The sequence below is a fragment of the Martes martes genome, assembly GCF_963455335.1.
Source record: "Martes martes genome assembly, chromosome: 18".
NCBI lineage: Eukaryota > Metazoa > Chordata > Mammalia > Carnivora > Mustelidae > Martes > Martes martes.
This window is the reverse complement of record NC_137906.1, coordinates 11,282,791-11,296,124: the sequence shown is the minus strand read 5'-3', so window position 1 is coordinate 11,296,124 and position 13,334 is coordinate 11,282,791. Positions and strand designations below refer to the sequence as shown.

Here is a 13,334-nt window from a genome sequence, read left to right as displayed (position 1 = left end):
CTACCATCTGGCTCTGGTTCTTTTGAGTGGTTGCACTTCTCTCATCCCCCCATGCTGGGAACGTGGGGCTGGGTGGGAACTTTGGTCAGCACCCCTCTGTGCTGGGCTCCTTGCCGATCCCTGGCATGAGATCCCAGGAAGAGCCCAGGAGGGCTTCCTGCAGGAGGAGAAAGTTGAGCAACTCCTAAGAGCTGAGTGGGAGTGAGCTCTGCCCAGACCAGGGGCCAGTCCCTGAAGGCGGTGGCATCATTCCTCTGGAAGGCCAAGCAGAAACTAGGCAGAAGACTCCTCTGGGAAACTCCATTTCACGACTACATCTTTACAGGCCCCCAAACTGTTACAGATCTATAACAGGGACACAGAATGTGTATTAATGCAAAAGTCTATGCTTTGGGGATACCATTTGATTTCTTACATCCTTTTTTTAAAAGGTATTTTTAAATTAGTTCTCCAGGTGGATTTGGGAAATCTGTTGAGATTCAGTTCAGCAATGAGCACCAGGAAAGCCCCGTGAAGCAACAGTTGATACAAACTAAGGTGTTACTGTCCTCAGGTAAGAGGTGTCTCAATGGGGGTGGTCCCGGGCTGCTCCAGCAGCTGCCCAAGGGCATGGACAACCTCCCCTCACCCACTCTCCCACCTCCCTCCCCTGTCCTGACTGAGCCTCTCAGCAACCCCATAAGCCAGGCTGCTGGGGCAAGAGGCAGAAATCACCAGGGCTCAGATTAAATGGACTTGTTCAAATTTGATTTGTGTTTATATATTTATTTATTGCGCCATTGTTTCTTTACTTATTCCTAAAACAGATGAATAAGTTGAGAGTAAATTGGGAGGGTAAGTCAATCTTATGACCAGAGATTGTAGGGCCTGGCAGAATGTGGTAGGAAGGAGCCTAAAAGATGGGGGAGGAGGGGGACTCAGAGAGAACCTGAAAAGCCTTTTATTCTTAGGTAAGGAATTCAGATTTTCTCCTACGGGTCATGTGGGACAGAGATGGTTTAAGGGGTTACCGGGAAGGATTGTCAGTAACACCCAGTTGTTACCTTGTTGCCTTTCCTGTCTTCCTGTCGCTTCTCCTCTGCATCCTCTGATACTGTCTAGGAGAAGGTCTCTCTGCGGGGCTGCTGCTGGTCTCCAACACCTCTCCCATATTTGCTCATCACCCTTTAGACAAAGACAGGGCAAGCCTTGAATTCAGAGCTTCCACCAGACAACTGGGTCTCACCATATTTTAACCACAGTGTTTTGTTTCCACTGCATTTATTTTTACAGCTGCCTTCTATCTTTTTTGGGGGGGAAGGGGCAGAGGGTGAGAGAAAATCCCAAGCAGGCTCCATGCCCAGCTCAGAGCCTGATGTGGGGCTCGATCCTATGACCCCTCAATCTGGGCTGGGATGGTGATTTCGTTTTATAATTAGCTTTTGGCATAAGTGACACTCCACTACTTCAAAGGCTAGATCATAAGAAACCTTACAAATCCCAGGTCTCTTGGGACCCAGACTCTACTGAGAGATACGCACGTCACATGGAGAGATTATGTGGAGCTGCTCCGGGGGGGACAGCCCCACTGAGCTCCCAGATGACCACCAGTATCAACTACCAGCCTCATGATGAACCCACATATCAGCCCCACCGACCCATCAGATGACATCACACGGAGCAGAAGAACCTCCCGGCTGAGCCCAGGCGACTGCAGAGACATGAGAAATAATAAAGCATCTGCTGTTTTTAGTCACTGTTGCACAACCATCGTTAGCAGAAGCAGAGGGCATTAGATAAAGCAGGAGACATCTAGAGGGACTCCTGGGCTTGGGTCTCCGTGTCCCCAGGTAGATGGTGCTGCCAGCCACTGAAGGGAGGAATCAAGAGATGCAGGCTTGGCCAGGAATTAAGAGCTCTGTGTGGTCTCCCCGAGCTTTAGATTTTTGTAGCACCCAAGTCTGGGAGACTGATGAGTCCTCAGGTCCTAGAGAGAGGCCTGGGTGGAGGCTGGGGACCCTACCAGATCCTACCTGCAGGGGAGGCTCCTACGGGCATAACTATGCCCTTCTACCATCTGATTCATGATTCATGGATTCATGGATTCATGATTCATGATTCATTTCTACAATGTCTACATTTTTTAACATTGGAATAGTAGGACGCCTTATCTCGGAAAATCCAACCAGAGGAAGGAATTTGTGTTTGACTCTTTCTTGCTTTAGAAGCAATGAATATATTCAAAGGGCCTAATGTGTGCTGGGCCCATTTGCCCCTTTGCCTGTACTATTTCGCCTATTGTGTTTGACGCACAATAACCCAGAACTATGGACACTCTTGCTCCCATTTTGCAGTCAAGGAAAATTGTCACATAGTAACTGGTGGCCGGAATTCCAATCCCCAAGTCCTCCCTGGAGAGACATGGGTGTTTCCTAAAAGATACCAAGCTGACTGAAAGAAAGCAAAGACCAATAATGGGAGTCCAGCTCCTTTCTGTTTTATAGATTTGATTTTATCTCCTTCCCTGGGGATTTTCCATTTTAGAGAATCCAGGGCTTAGCCAGCCAGCTCCTGATATGACACAAATACAGCCCAAGGGCCAGCCCAAAGAGATATTTACCTAATCGCTAAGAAAGCAACATGACACCCTGCTCTCCTGTCATTATGGTGACAAACACATCACCGAGGGGCAGGAAGGATTTCACACCAGGTCCCTCTGTCTAGCGCTAGTCCCTAAAGTACATAAGCCCTAGAGCCCTTTCCTGACCCCCTCACAAAAACAACATGATCCTTATCTTTTGCAAACCCTTGTAGATACGATCATTATATGAAAAATTAAGACTGACGGCACTCTTGGTAATTTTGTGAGCTTTTTTTAAAAAAAAATTCACAGTGTAACTTTTCACTTGATGAGCCAGCCTTGAGTCTGGAACCCTTTTACAAAATTCCCAACCATTAAGAAACTTCTTTTCTGGGGGTACCTGGGTGGCTCCATTGGTTAAGTGGCTGCCTTCGGCTCTGGTCATGATCCCAGGGTCCTGGGATCGAGCCCCGCATCGGGCTCCCAGCTCCATGGGGAGCCTGCTTCTCTCTCTCTCTCTGCCTGCTGCTCTCCCAGCTTGTGCGCTCCCTCCTTCTCTCTGTCAAATAAATAAATAAAATCTTAAAAAAAAAAACCCAAAATGTCATTTCTTAGTGCTCATGTCTCCCAACACACATGATTTAGCCAGGCCTAACTAACATAAATTAGAGGAGTGATCTAAACACTGAAAAGCAGGGTCCCCCACAACGAGCCAGCGCACAGGTGACGTGAACGTGGCGGCCATTGACTCAAGTCAAAGAAACCCTGGACATGGTGGAACTACAACTAGCAGGTGGACGGGGAGCCCTTCCCAGGGCCAAGGGAGATGAGGACCCCAGCTCCCTGCTACACAGCCCTGGGGCCCGGCTTGTCAGATGTCTCTGCAACCAGGATCCCCCTACTCCTGACAAAGGAATCCAAGTCTGGGATGCACTGGCCCGGGGAGCTGTAAATGGGGACGAGCTGCACAGAGTGGGGCTCAGGATGCAGGGACGCTGGGGTGGGGAGTGCGGACATGGGCCCTAGGCACTCTGGCCGGGGGCAGGTGGGTGGGCAGCGCATCTTCTGGACCAAGCCGCCCCATGGATTGCGCCAAGGTTCTGCCAGGACATTTGTTCAAGGCAAAAGTACAGGAGTGAGAGACAGCTCAGGTGCTGTGGCTCCCACCCCTCTTGGGCATGGAGGAGGGTACCTATTCCTGTCTCTGCTGCCCAGACTGCTGATAGGAATGGAAGTGGAGAGTAGCCAGGACTGCGGACCGAGCTGGTTTGTGGTTAGGCGACAAAAACAAGGTTGGGGGAATTGGGTGATGAGGGCAGGGATCAGGGGCAGGTGGGTGGGAGACAGAGCTTGACTCATGGGACCACACTTGGCTGGGCTTCCAGAATCAGGGTTATTGGGGACTGGGGGCGGGCACAGAGGGCAGGCCTGCCTAGTCTTAGATGCCTGTTGGAATGGAGAAGCCTAATAAAGGTGACAGCGATGCTGAGAAGGTCTGGGGCAAAGTCAGGACAGTAAACAGGGGGAATCTGGGAGTCTGGGGCCAACGGGTTCCACAAAATCTAGCCCCTATCTCTCCCTTTCATTTCACCACCTGTCTCCTGTTACACCCACGGCCCAGCCATCAGGAAACTCTCACCGTTCTGAATCACATCAGGCCCTCTCCGGCTCGCCTCCATTGTACCCTGTGAATTCTGTCTGAATCGCCTTCCCCTCTAGTCCCACCTGTCCTCACCTTCCAAACACCTTATGGTCCAGCTAAGACTTCTCCTTTGAGGCCCCTTGGTTCCCCCATGTCGGAGTCAGGTGCTCTGTCCCCCACCCCGCCCCCGTCCCACTGTATGACCATTTACGTGTGTGTCTCTCTCCCACTGGGCTGTGAGCTCTGCAGCAATGCCTGTCAATGCCGGGGGGCTGCCTGCTTTGCACCTGGGACAAACCCCACCCAGCACAGGGCCTTCACCTACCGACAGGCTTGGCCTACCCACCTGGACGTGGGCCCCTGTCCTGGGTTCCCCGGACGCAGACTACGGAATGTTACTCAAGGAAAGGGCCAGGGGAGGCTGGTAGGAGCAGGGATGCAGAAAGATCCACCCAAGATGTGGACAGAGAATCAACATCCTAGACCGGCAGAGTCTGGGGTGAGGAGCACTGAGCGTGGGACTGAATATGAAGTCCCTTTGCTCTAGGGCAGCCAGGAAACTCTTCTGTAGAAATGAAACCAGTGGCAGGACACAAAACCCGGCCGTGAAAACACAGAGACAAGACAACGCATTTCCTCATTTAAATTTATTTTTCAATTTTTGTTTCTCACTTAACCAACACATTTGTAAAATGTAGCAGGCTGTGTTAGTAAAGGAGAAGCAGGGAGCAAAGAGAGGGGCAGGATGGAAGCAGCCACACATGGGAAGTTAAGAGCAGGGAGCACTTGGGGGCAGAAGGGGCGGGCAGCCTCCTCCACCGTCCTGCCTTCCCTCAGGCATTAATCTTGCCGATGCTCATACAGACCTCCAGACAATTTTGTAAACGTTGTAAAGAGCATTTATGTTGCCTCCAACCTTTGTCCCCCCGTTTCCCCCACTGACCCCACCAGTGACCAGGCAGGATCTGCTCAGGCCAGTGCCCTGCATAGCCTGGCCCAGGTGAACCCCACTCCCGCATCTCAAGGCCCCAACCCCATAGGCTTAGTCCCCGGATAAGCAACAGAGAAGCTGAGAGCTGGAGGGTCACAGGGAGTTGGGGGGGGGGATCTTAGAGCTTTTTCCCCAAGGGGAGCACTCCGCTGGACCTTGGAGAGCATTCTCGGAATGCCCTCTGTTTCAACTGCAGGCTCCTGCTCAAGAGAACACTGGACACGCCACTGTGGGCGTGGGACCTTGGCAGCAAAGAGGGCGAGAGCCTGCCTCCCACACTCGCTGAAACCCTGGGTTCCCCAGGAGGGAAGGGTTAGCTTCCACCAGGGAAGGGCTTCCTGGCATTTGTGCATTGACCCAGCGGACACTCTGACCCTGTGCTTATGAACACCAACATTTCAATCAGGATGATATCCACCCTGATGCATTCTCATTCTAGAAAGTACTTTCAAGGCAAATGCCTTTGAGGACAATTTAATGCCTTGATTGGTTTTCTACAAAGTGCAGATAAATTTCCTTTTCTCCCCATTTTTTTTTTCCCTTGAAGAAATTTTCACCAGGATCAAATCCTATCCGTGTGCGTTTTACCACATACATTTGATTCCCTGGTTAGTGTCCGAGGCATGTCTAAGGTCGCCAGTGGTCACACGTGTCACTGGCAGTTTTCTCCAGTGGCTCTCCCCTCCACGAAGTCCGGTTTTCCGGGGGAAGGGCTCTGGCAGACTTTTCGAAGATCGAGGATCGGTACCCAGTCACAAATTTGTGCAGCGTGCCATTCATCCCGATGTGCGACACCGGTGCCACTCGGCCCCAGCAGCTCTCCCCTTGTGGCGTGTGGAGCATTTCCCAGGGGCCGTGTGTGTGTACTCGTGGCCTCCCCTCCTCTGAGCAGGGAGAGAGCCGAGAGCCCAGCCGTGGCCACCGATCAGGGCCGGCGTGAGGAGCCCACGCCCTTTCAGGCCCCAGCCCGTGCCCCCGGCCAACCGTCCCTGCCGGTCACGGTCACGGCGCCTTGTCCGCAGCCCCCGCCGCCTGCTCGGAGCGCTGGGGTCCGCCCGTGGCGGCGCGCGTGCTGCGCAGCAGGCCCAGGCCTCGCGAGCGGCCGGCGCCGTGCAGCTGGCGCTCGTGGCGCCGGATCTGCACCTTGTGGCGGAAGCGCTCGCCGCAGTCCTCGCACACGTAGGGCCGCTCGCCCGAGTGTGTGCGCCGGTGGCGCAGGAGGTTGGACGAGACGCTGAAGCGCTTGCCGCAGTCGCCGCAGGCGTAGGGCCGCTCGCCCGTGTGCGTGCGCTGGTGCTGCACGAGCGCCGAGCTCTCGCTGAAGCGCTTGGCGCAGTAGGAGCACGCGTAGGGCTTCTCGCCAGTGTGGATGCGCTGGTGCGTCACCAGGTTGGAGTGCTGCGAGAAGCCCTTGCCGCACTCGCCGCAGCGGTGCGGCCGCTCGCCCGTGTGCGTGGCCTGGTGGCGCACCAGGTCCGTGCTGCGGCTGAAGCCCTTGCCGCATTCCCCGCAGATGGTCGGCCGGTCCCGCGCACGCCGCCGCCGCCGCTGCCGGGCCGGAGTCAGCGCCGCGCTGCCCGCGGGACCCGGGATGGCCACCACGGCGGGCGCCGCCACGGCCGGCAGCACCATGAGCTCCTGCAGCACCACATAGCCCGGCGGGGCCACCACCACCGCGGCTGGAGCCCCCGGGGCCGCGGGCCCGCCTCCCCCTGCGGCAGGCACCAGCTCCAGCTGCAGCTCCGGCTGCACGGGGGTCAGCTCCAGCTGCACCTCCTGCGGCGGGGCTCCCAGCTCCACCGGGGTCAGCTCCAGCTGCACCTCCTGCTGCCCCTCCAGCTGCTGCTGCTCCAGCTGCTGCTGCTGCTGCTCCAGCTGCTGCTCCAGCTGCTGCAGCTGCTCCTGCAGTTTGAGCTGCAGCTGCCGCTGCTCCTGTTGTCTCTCCAGCTCCTGCTGCCGCTCTAGCTCCTGCCGCTGCTGCTCCAGTTCCTGCTCTGTCCCCAGGTCCACCGGCAGGAGCTCCAGCTCCACCTCTTCCTCCTCCTCTGGCTCCAGGGGCCGGGGCGGCGGCTGCTCTTGCAACTGTTCTTGCTGCTGCAACTGCTGTTGCTGCTGCAGCTGCTGCTGTTGCTCTAACTGTTGCTGCTGCTGCAGGTGCTGCATCTGTAACTGCTCCTGCTGCTGCTGCTGTAATAGTTCCTGCTGCTGCTGGTGCAGGTGCTGCATCTGTAACTGCTCCTGCTGCAGGTGCTGCTGCTGCGGCTGTAACTGTTCCTGCTGCAGGTGCTGCTGCTGCATCTGTAACTGTTCCTGCTGCAGGTGCTGCTGCTGCGGCTGTAACTGTTCCTGCTGCAGGTGCTGCTGCTGCATCTGTAACTGTTCCTGCTGCAGGTGCTGCTGCTGCGGCTGTAACTGCTCCTGCTGCAGGTGCTGCTGCGGCGGCTGTAACTGCTCCTGCTGCAGGTGCTGCTGCTGCTGCTGTAACTGTTCCTGCTGCAGGTGCTGCTGCGGCGGCTGTAACTGCTCCTGCTGCAGGTGCTGCTGCTGCGGCTGTAACTGCTCCTGCTGCAGGTGCTGCTGCTGCTGCTGTAACTGCTCCTGCTGCAGGTGCTGCTGAGGCGGCTGTAACTGTTCCTGCTGCAGGTGCTGCTGCGACGGCTGTAACTGCTCCTGCTGCAGGTGCTGCTGCGACGGCTGTAACTGTTCCTGCTGCAGGTGCTGCTGCTGCTGCGGCTGTAACTGTTCCTGCTGCAGGTGCTGCTGCTGCGGCTGTAACTGTTCCTGCTGCAGGTGCTGCTGCTGCGGCTGTAACTGCTCCTGCTGCAGGTGCTGCTGCTGCTGCTGCTGCTGTAACTGTTCCTGCTGCTGTAACCGTTTCTGTTGTTGCTCCTGCTCTTGCTGCTCCTGTGCTCGTTCCTGCTGTTGCATCAGCCCCAGCTGTGGTCTCAGCTGGCCAGGGGGCACAGGTTGGGGTGTTCCGGGCGGGTCCTTGTTCTGTTGGGGCAGCCGGCCTCGCCCAGCTTGCTGCTGCTGCAGGTCCAGCTGCAGTGCTGACGGCGGGCTTTGCGGTAGCTGCTCTTGCAGCCGCTCTGGCTGTTGTCGCTGCAGGTCCTGCTGTCCGGGCTGTGCTTCCTCGGCGAGTCCCCTGGCCCCCATCGGGGCTGAGCCTGTTGGCCGTGGGGGGCTGCCGTTCTTCTCCTGAGCCTGTTCCTCCTCTTGACTCTCAACCCCACCGCTGCCACCTGCAGTGGAAACGGAAGGAAGCCGGGAGAGAAGGACCCACAGGCAGCTCTCGGGGTCAGACCCCCACGGCCTCCCCGCTAACCCTGCCCCACGCACTGCCACTCTAGGACACACTGTCGAGCTCTCAGCAGGGGCCCAAAGGGACCAGGTCAATTGGCCATGGTACCGGGGCGGAAACTGAAATGCCCAGAGGCATGGGGCTGGCTTAGAAATGTGCCCGAAGATCTGCGGGTCGCATCACTCTGGATCCTGGCTCTGCGACCTCTCCTCTGGGCCTTGCTCCATACAGCCTCCATGCTTAGATCCTGGCAGTGACAAGAGCCTGGGCATCTGGGGCTCCCCAATACCACTCCCGGAGAAGTCTCTTGGGCTTAATTACCATCCAGTGGGAATCAGCAAACAAGTCACCCTGACAGCTAAGCCACAAGCCCATGCTGAACTCTAACCTCACTTAGGGTCACGCCTTAAATAAGCAAACTTGCCTTCTAATAAAGAATAAAGAATAAAGAATAATAATAAGTAAATAATAAAATAAATAATATAAATAATACTTATAAATACTAATAAATTTATACTTATAAATAATAAGTAAATAATAAAGAATCTCTGTCCTTTTTAAAAAGGTTTTATTTATTTATTTGACACAGAGAGAGAGAGAGAGGGGGCAAGCACGACCAGGGGAGCAGAAGGCAGAGGGAGAAGTAGGCTCCCTACTAAGCAGAGAGCCTGATGCGGGATTCGATCCCAGGACCCTGGGATCATGACCTGAGCGGAAGGCAGATGCTTAACAACTGAGCTACCCAGGCGCCCCAATAATAAAGAATCTCTCTAAAGCTACTTGGAAGTATTACCACAGGTGGTTTCTAGAAGTCCCCGAAGTGTCAGAGAGAGCACGAGGATTCCGGTGGGAAGTCCTCAGGTCAGGCCCTAACTCTACCAGTTAGTGGCTGTCAGCCTCCTACAGCCCCAGAGCCCCCCTCCCCACCGCCCGTCGGTAACAGCCTCAGGATACCCACACTTCCAGCTCCGTGCATGAGGCAGGAAGGGCCTAGCCTCTAGAACCTGGCATGTGCCTGACAAATCCCTCTGCCTGTGAGTTAGGAAATTCGTTCACAAACTGACGAACAGTTCTGAAATGCCAAGGACACAGCTAGCCCTGTTTGAAGGAGCCTAGAGATGGGACATGTTTGAGACTGTCAGTCTGGAATGGAAAGGACTAACCCCAGAGTCCTACGTCAGCACAGTGACCGGCCAGTCACGTAACCTCTGGGAAACCCGAGTGTCCCTGTCTGCAAAAGGACAGTGACCCTTCTGAGAGACACAGTGAGGACTCGAGGGGTGACAGATGTGGCCCAGCGCTGGGCAGGTGTACAGTAACTCCTGCCACCTATGTGTCACTCTGTTGTCACATGTCACTGCCCAATAACCACATGTCGTTTCCCGTTTTGAGCATTCGTACTGTGTTACCAGAAAATCTAAAGAGGCCTGCTCCATTCCCAAATCTGCCTTCAACAATCATTTTCCTACTGCCTCATATTTTCATTTTTGTAACGGAAAGCAGGGGTGCAATTTATAACATTTTGCTTTCTGGCCACTCTTCCAGGAGTATACTGACAGAATAAAACCAAGGGATATCTCCATGCAAGTAATTGCCTTTTAGGAAACTATTCCTCATAACGTTTGCTTAGGCTAACTGACAAGTAGTTTTCACATACGCACACCAGCCAGGAGTAGGCGCGTGGTGACAAAGACAGCCACGCAATCCTGTCCATCTACCCCCCCCACCACCACTCCCCAGCAGGTCTGAGCCACTCCGGCCACCTCTGGGAGCAGCAGGGACACGTTGTGCCTCTGTGTCAGTCCTCACATTTCTAGCACAGCACTTGGCCGTGTGGCCGGTCCTGGCTTCTTGCAGTCACATCAGCATTTTTAACAATGATGTTTTGGTAAGCATATTATTGTCATCTGAGGCGCATACCATACCCTTGCAAGACTGCTGTCGGTTAAATATTTGAGCTGAAAGACCCCTCATTTCATCCACACATCCCCACCCAACCCCTCCAATTGCTTTGGTTCTTTCCATGCTCTTCAACCCTGGCCTGGACCTCACTCAGTGCCCTCAAAGGACAGAGAGGGAAATTGGACCAGAGTGGGTCCCAGGGGGAAAAGGCATCTTGGGAGGTTCTACAGGGCCACATTTGCCTCTGGGCAAAAAGGGAGAATGATGGATGGAAGCAAAGGTCAGGAAAAGCAGACAAGGTCAGAGAAGGCCCCAGGAAAAAGAGAAGCCAGGGGGCCAATGCCTGGGGTACGGGGTGCAGTGGGAGAGAGCCCCTGAATTCAATCTGAGAACATGAGTCTGGAGCCCAAGACAGGTGGGAGGACAGTGGAGACTACCTGACCACTGGGGACACAGCAGCAGCTCCCAGCCAGCACACATCCGGGGTCCAGGGCATGGACTGTGAAATGTCTGCACTGTCAGGAGCCTGTCACCAACAAAACCACAGACTGACAGAGCCGCCTCTGAAAATCCTGAGGTGAACCTGCCAGTGTTGTTCCAGGCAGCGGGCAGGGCGTGAGCGGCTACAGCCAGCCCTCCCCACCCGGAAACCACCAGCTGAGCGCCCTTGCAGACAGCAGGCTGCCCCCGCCCCCCACCGCAGCCCCTGGGGCTCTGGCAAAAGATCCTCCAGGGGGCCTGAGGGCTATCTCCCCGCTTAAGTCAGAGCCACGCCCCTCTCCAACCCCTTACCTGAGAGGGTGCCAGGCCCCGGGCCCCCATCTTCGAGACACCGAAGCTCCAGCACGAAGGTCTCGGTCACTGCCCCCAGCTCCATCCTGGCGTTCAGACCAAGACCCCGGGGAGCCAGCTGTGCTGAGAGGAAGGAAGGAAGCTGTTCAGGTGAGTCCCCAGCCCAGGGACACTGACTGCCAGAGAGCCCTCCTCCTCCTCGAACCCCAGAGCCGGCATCTCCACCCAGCCTGGAAAGGAGGACAGTGCAACCCACAGCTGGGGAAGGGAGGAGCAGGGTGGCTTGGAGGCTCAGCTCCCAGGGCCCATTCATTCATTTCCCGGGGCAGAGGCAGTTCCTTCCTCTCCGGACTTCGCAGGGCCCACGCTCAGCCCCAGGCTGAGGGGCTGCTGGTGCACCTGCTCCTCGCTGAGATCTGACTGTGGGAACCAGCCTTCACTGGGGAGCCCCGGAATCCCACCAGGGACATCTGAGGAAGTTTGCAGAAAAAGAGAAACATCTCCCGTTCCACCGCCCCCTTCAAAGCACTGACAAGTGTGTTCCCTTCCCTGGTTTCTTGCCCCCCAAACCACTGTGGGGGTTCACCCCAGCCTTCCAAGGCCACCAGCGGGCCACAGGTTCCAGGTGCCACCGCAGCTCCCTGGGAGGGCAGGTTTCAGAGCACGACAGCTCATGGAAGCAGCCCTGGCCCACCGGCTCCTGAAGCCTGGAAGGTTCCCCAGCCCTCTCCTGCCTCCACCCTGGCCCCTGCGGAGATGTCCCCACATCCAGTCCTGCCTCCGCTCCTAACTCCAGCTCCCCTTTTCAGAATCCAGTCCAGAAGCCCTCCAGAGAGCAGTCCCCCCGCCCCCCGACCTCCCCAGCCCCCTCCGCCGGGCCCACCTGGTGCAGCATCTCCGGCTCCTCGCAGCGGCCTCCGCTCCCGGGGAGGTGTGGTCAGCAGCGGCTGGAGAGTGCGGGCCGGAGCGTCAGCCAGCTCCCTCCTGAGGCGCCTCCATCCAGAAAGAGCCGGGGAGGCGCTGGGCCACCGGGGGCCTTTCTGGACACTGCGGCGGGCCTGTCGCGGTCAGGGCGGTGGAGGTCGCCCTGGGCCCAGATGGGGGCCGAGCGGAGTTGGCGAGCTGAAGTTGGTGTCGGCTCCCGGAGGAGAGGGGCGGGGAGGGGGCCGGGGGCCGGCCGGGCGCGGGTCCCGAGCGAGGGCCGCGGGGGGTGCCGGGCGACACCAGTCTCGGCCCAGCCGGGGGTCAGCCCGGGTCCGGCCGGGGTCCGCCGGCGGCCACAGGTGCCCGGAGCCGGCGGGCGGGGGGCGGCCCGCGCCGGGGTCCCGTTGGCTCGCCCGCCCGCCCGAGCGTGCGTCCGGCGGGCGGCGGGCAGCGGGCAGCGGGCCGGGCCGGGGGCGGGGGCGGCGGGGCCGGCACAGGAAGTCCCCCCGGCATCCGCATCCTGTCCCCCGCCCGCCACCCGCGCGCCCCGCGCCCCGGCCCCCGCGCCGCCGCCGCCGCCGCCGCCGCTCTAGGCCGCCGCGAGCTCGGTGGGCTTAACCCTTCCCGGCCCGGCCGCTCACCCACAGGGCTCCCGGCCCGGCCCTGCCACCCCCACCCCCCGGGGGGCCCGGTGCAGCCTCGGGGCGCCCCTGGCCCGGGGCCAGGTTGGGGTTCATTAGCACTCCATTAGAGGACACTCACTTAATGGGGAGGCCCCAATTCGTCCCCCGCCATTGGACCCCAAAGAGGCCGCCCCCTCGGCCCCTTGAACCCCTCCTCCTGGAGCCTGGGACGGTGAAGGCAGGGCTGGTGGGCGGAGGCGGGGGGGACCCCGGGCAGAGTTTGAGCGTCCTTGGACAGTGGGCTGGGACCCCAAAGGACCAGATGGGGCGGTGGGAGCCACCCTCTTTAACTGAAGGGTAAGCCCGGCTCACTGTCTCTGTGCACAAGCCCCACGGGTCAGGCGTCCCTCCACCACCCCAACCTCAGCCCTCCCCAGGTCGCCAGCCCAGTAGCGCTGTGCTGAGGCCTCCAGCGACAGGCCAAGCTGACCCCTGCCTGAGTCAGGGGTTTCCTCAGCAGGGAGGCCTTACCTGACCATCTTGATATCCCACTTTGCTGCACTACCCGAACCTGGAGAGTTCACATTAAAATCGGGACA

The 13,334-nt window shown here is 57.7% G+C and overlaps 1 protein-coding gene across 1 annotated transcript; it reads right to left on the bottom strand.

Moving 5' to 3' along the window:
* Positions 1 to 4,843: 4,843 nt before the first annotated feature.
* ZNF853 (zinc finger protein 853) lies at positions 4,844 to 12,631 on the bottom strand (the record flags this gene model as incomplete). Its single annotated transcript, XM_080830424.1, has 4 exons — positions 4,844 to 8,435; positions 11,189 to 11,311; positions 12,072 to 12,246; positions 12,470 to 12,631. 4 exons carry the CDS (start codon positions 12,629 to 12,631, stop codon positions 6,196 to 6,198), a joined length of 2,700 nt encoding a protein of 899 aa, XP_080686550.1. The 3' UTR covers positions 4,844 to 6,195.
* Between the last annotated feature and the right edge of the window lie 703 nt (positions 12,632 to 13,334).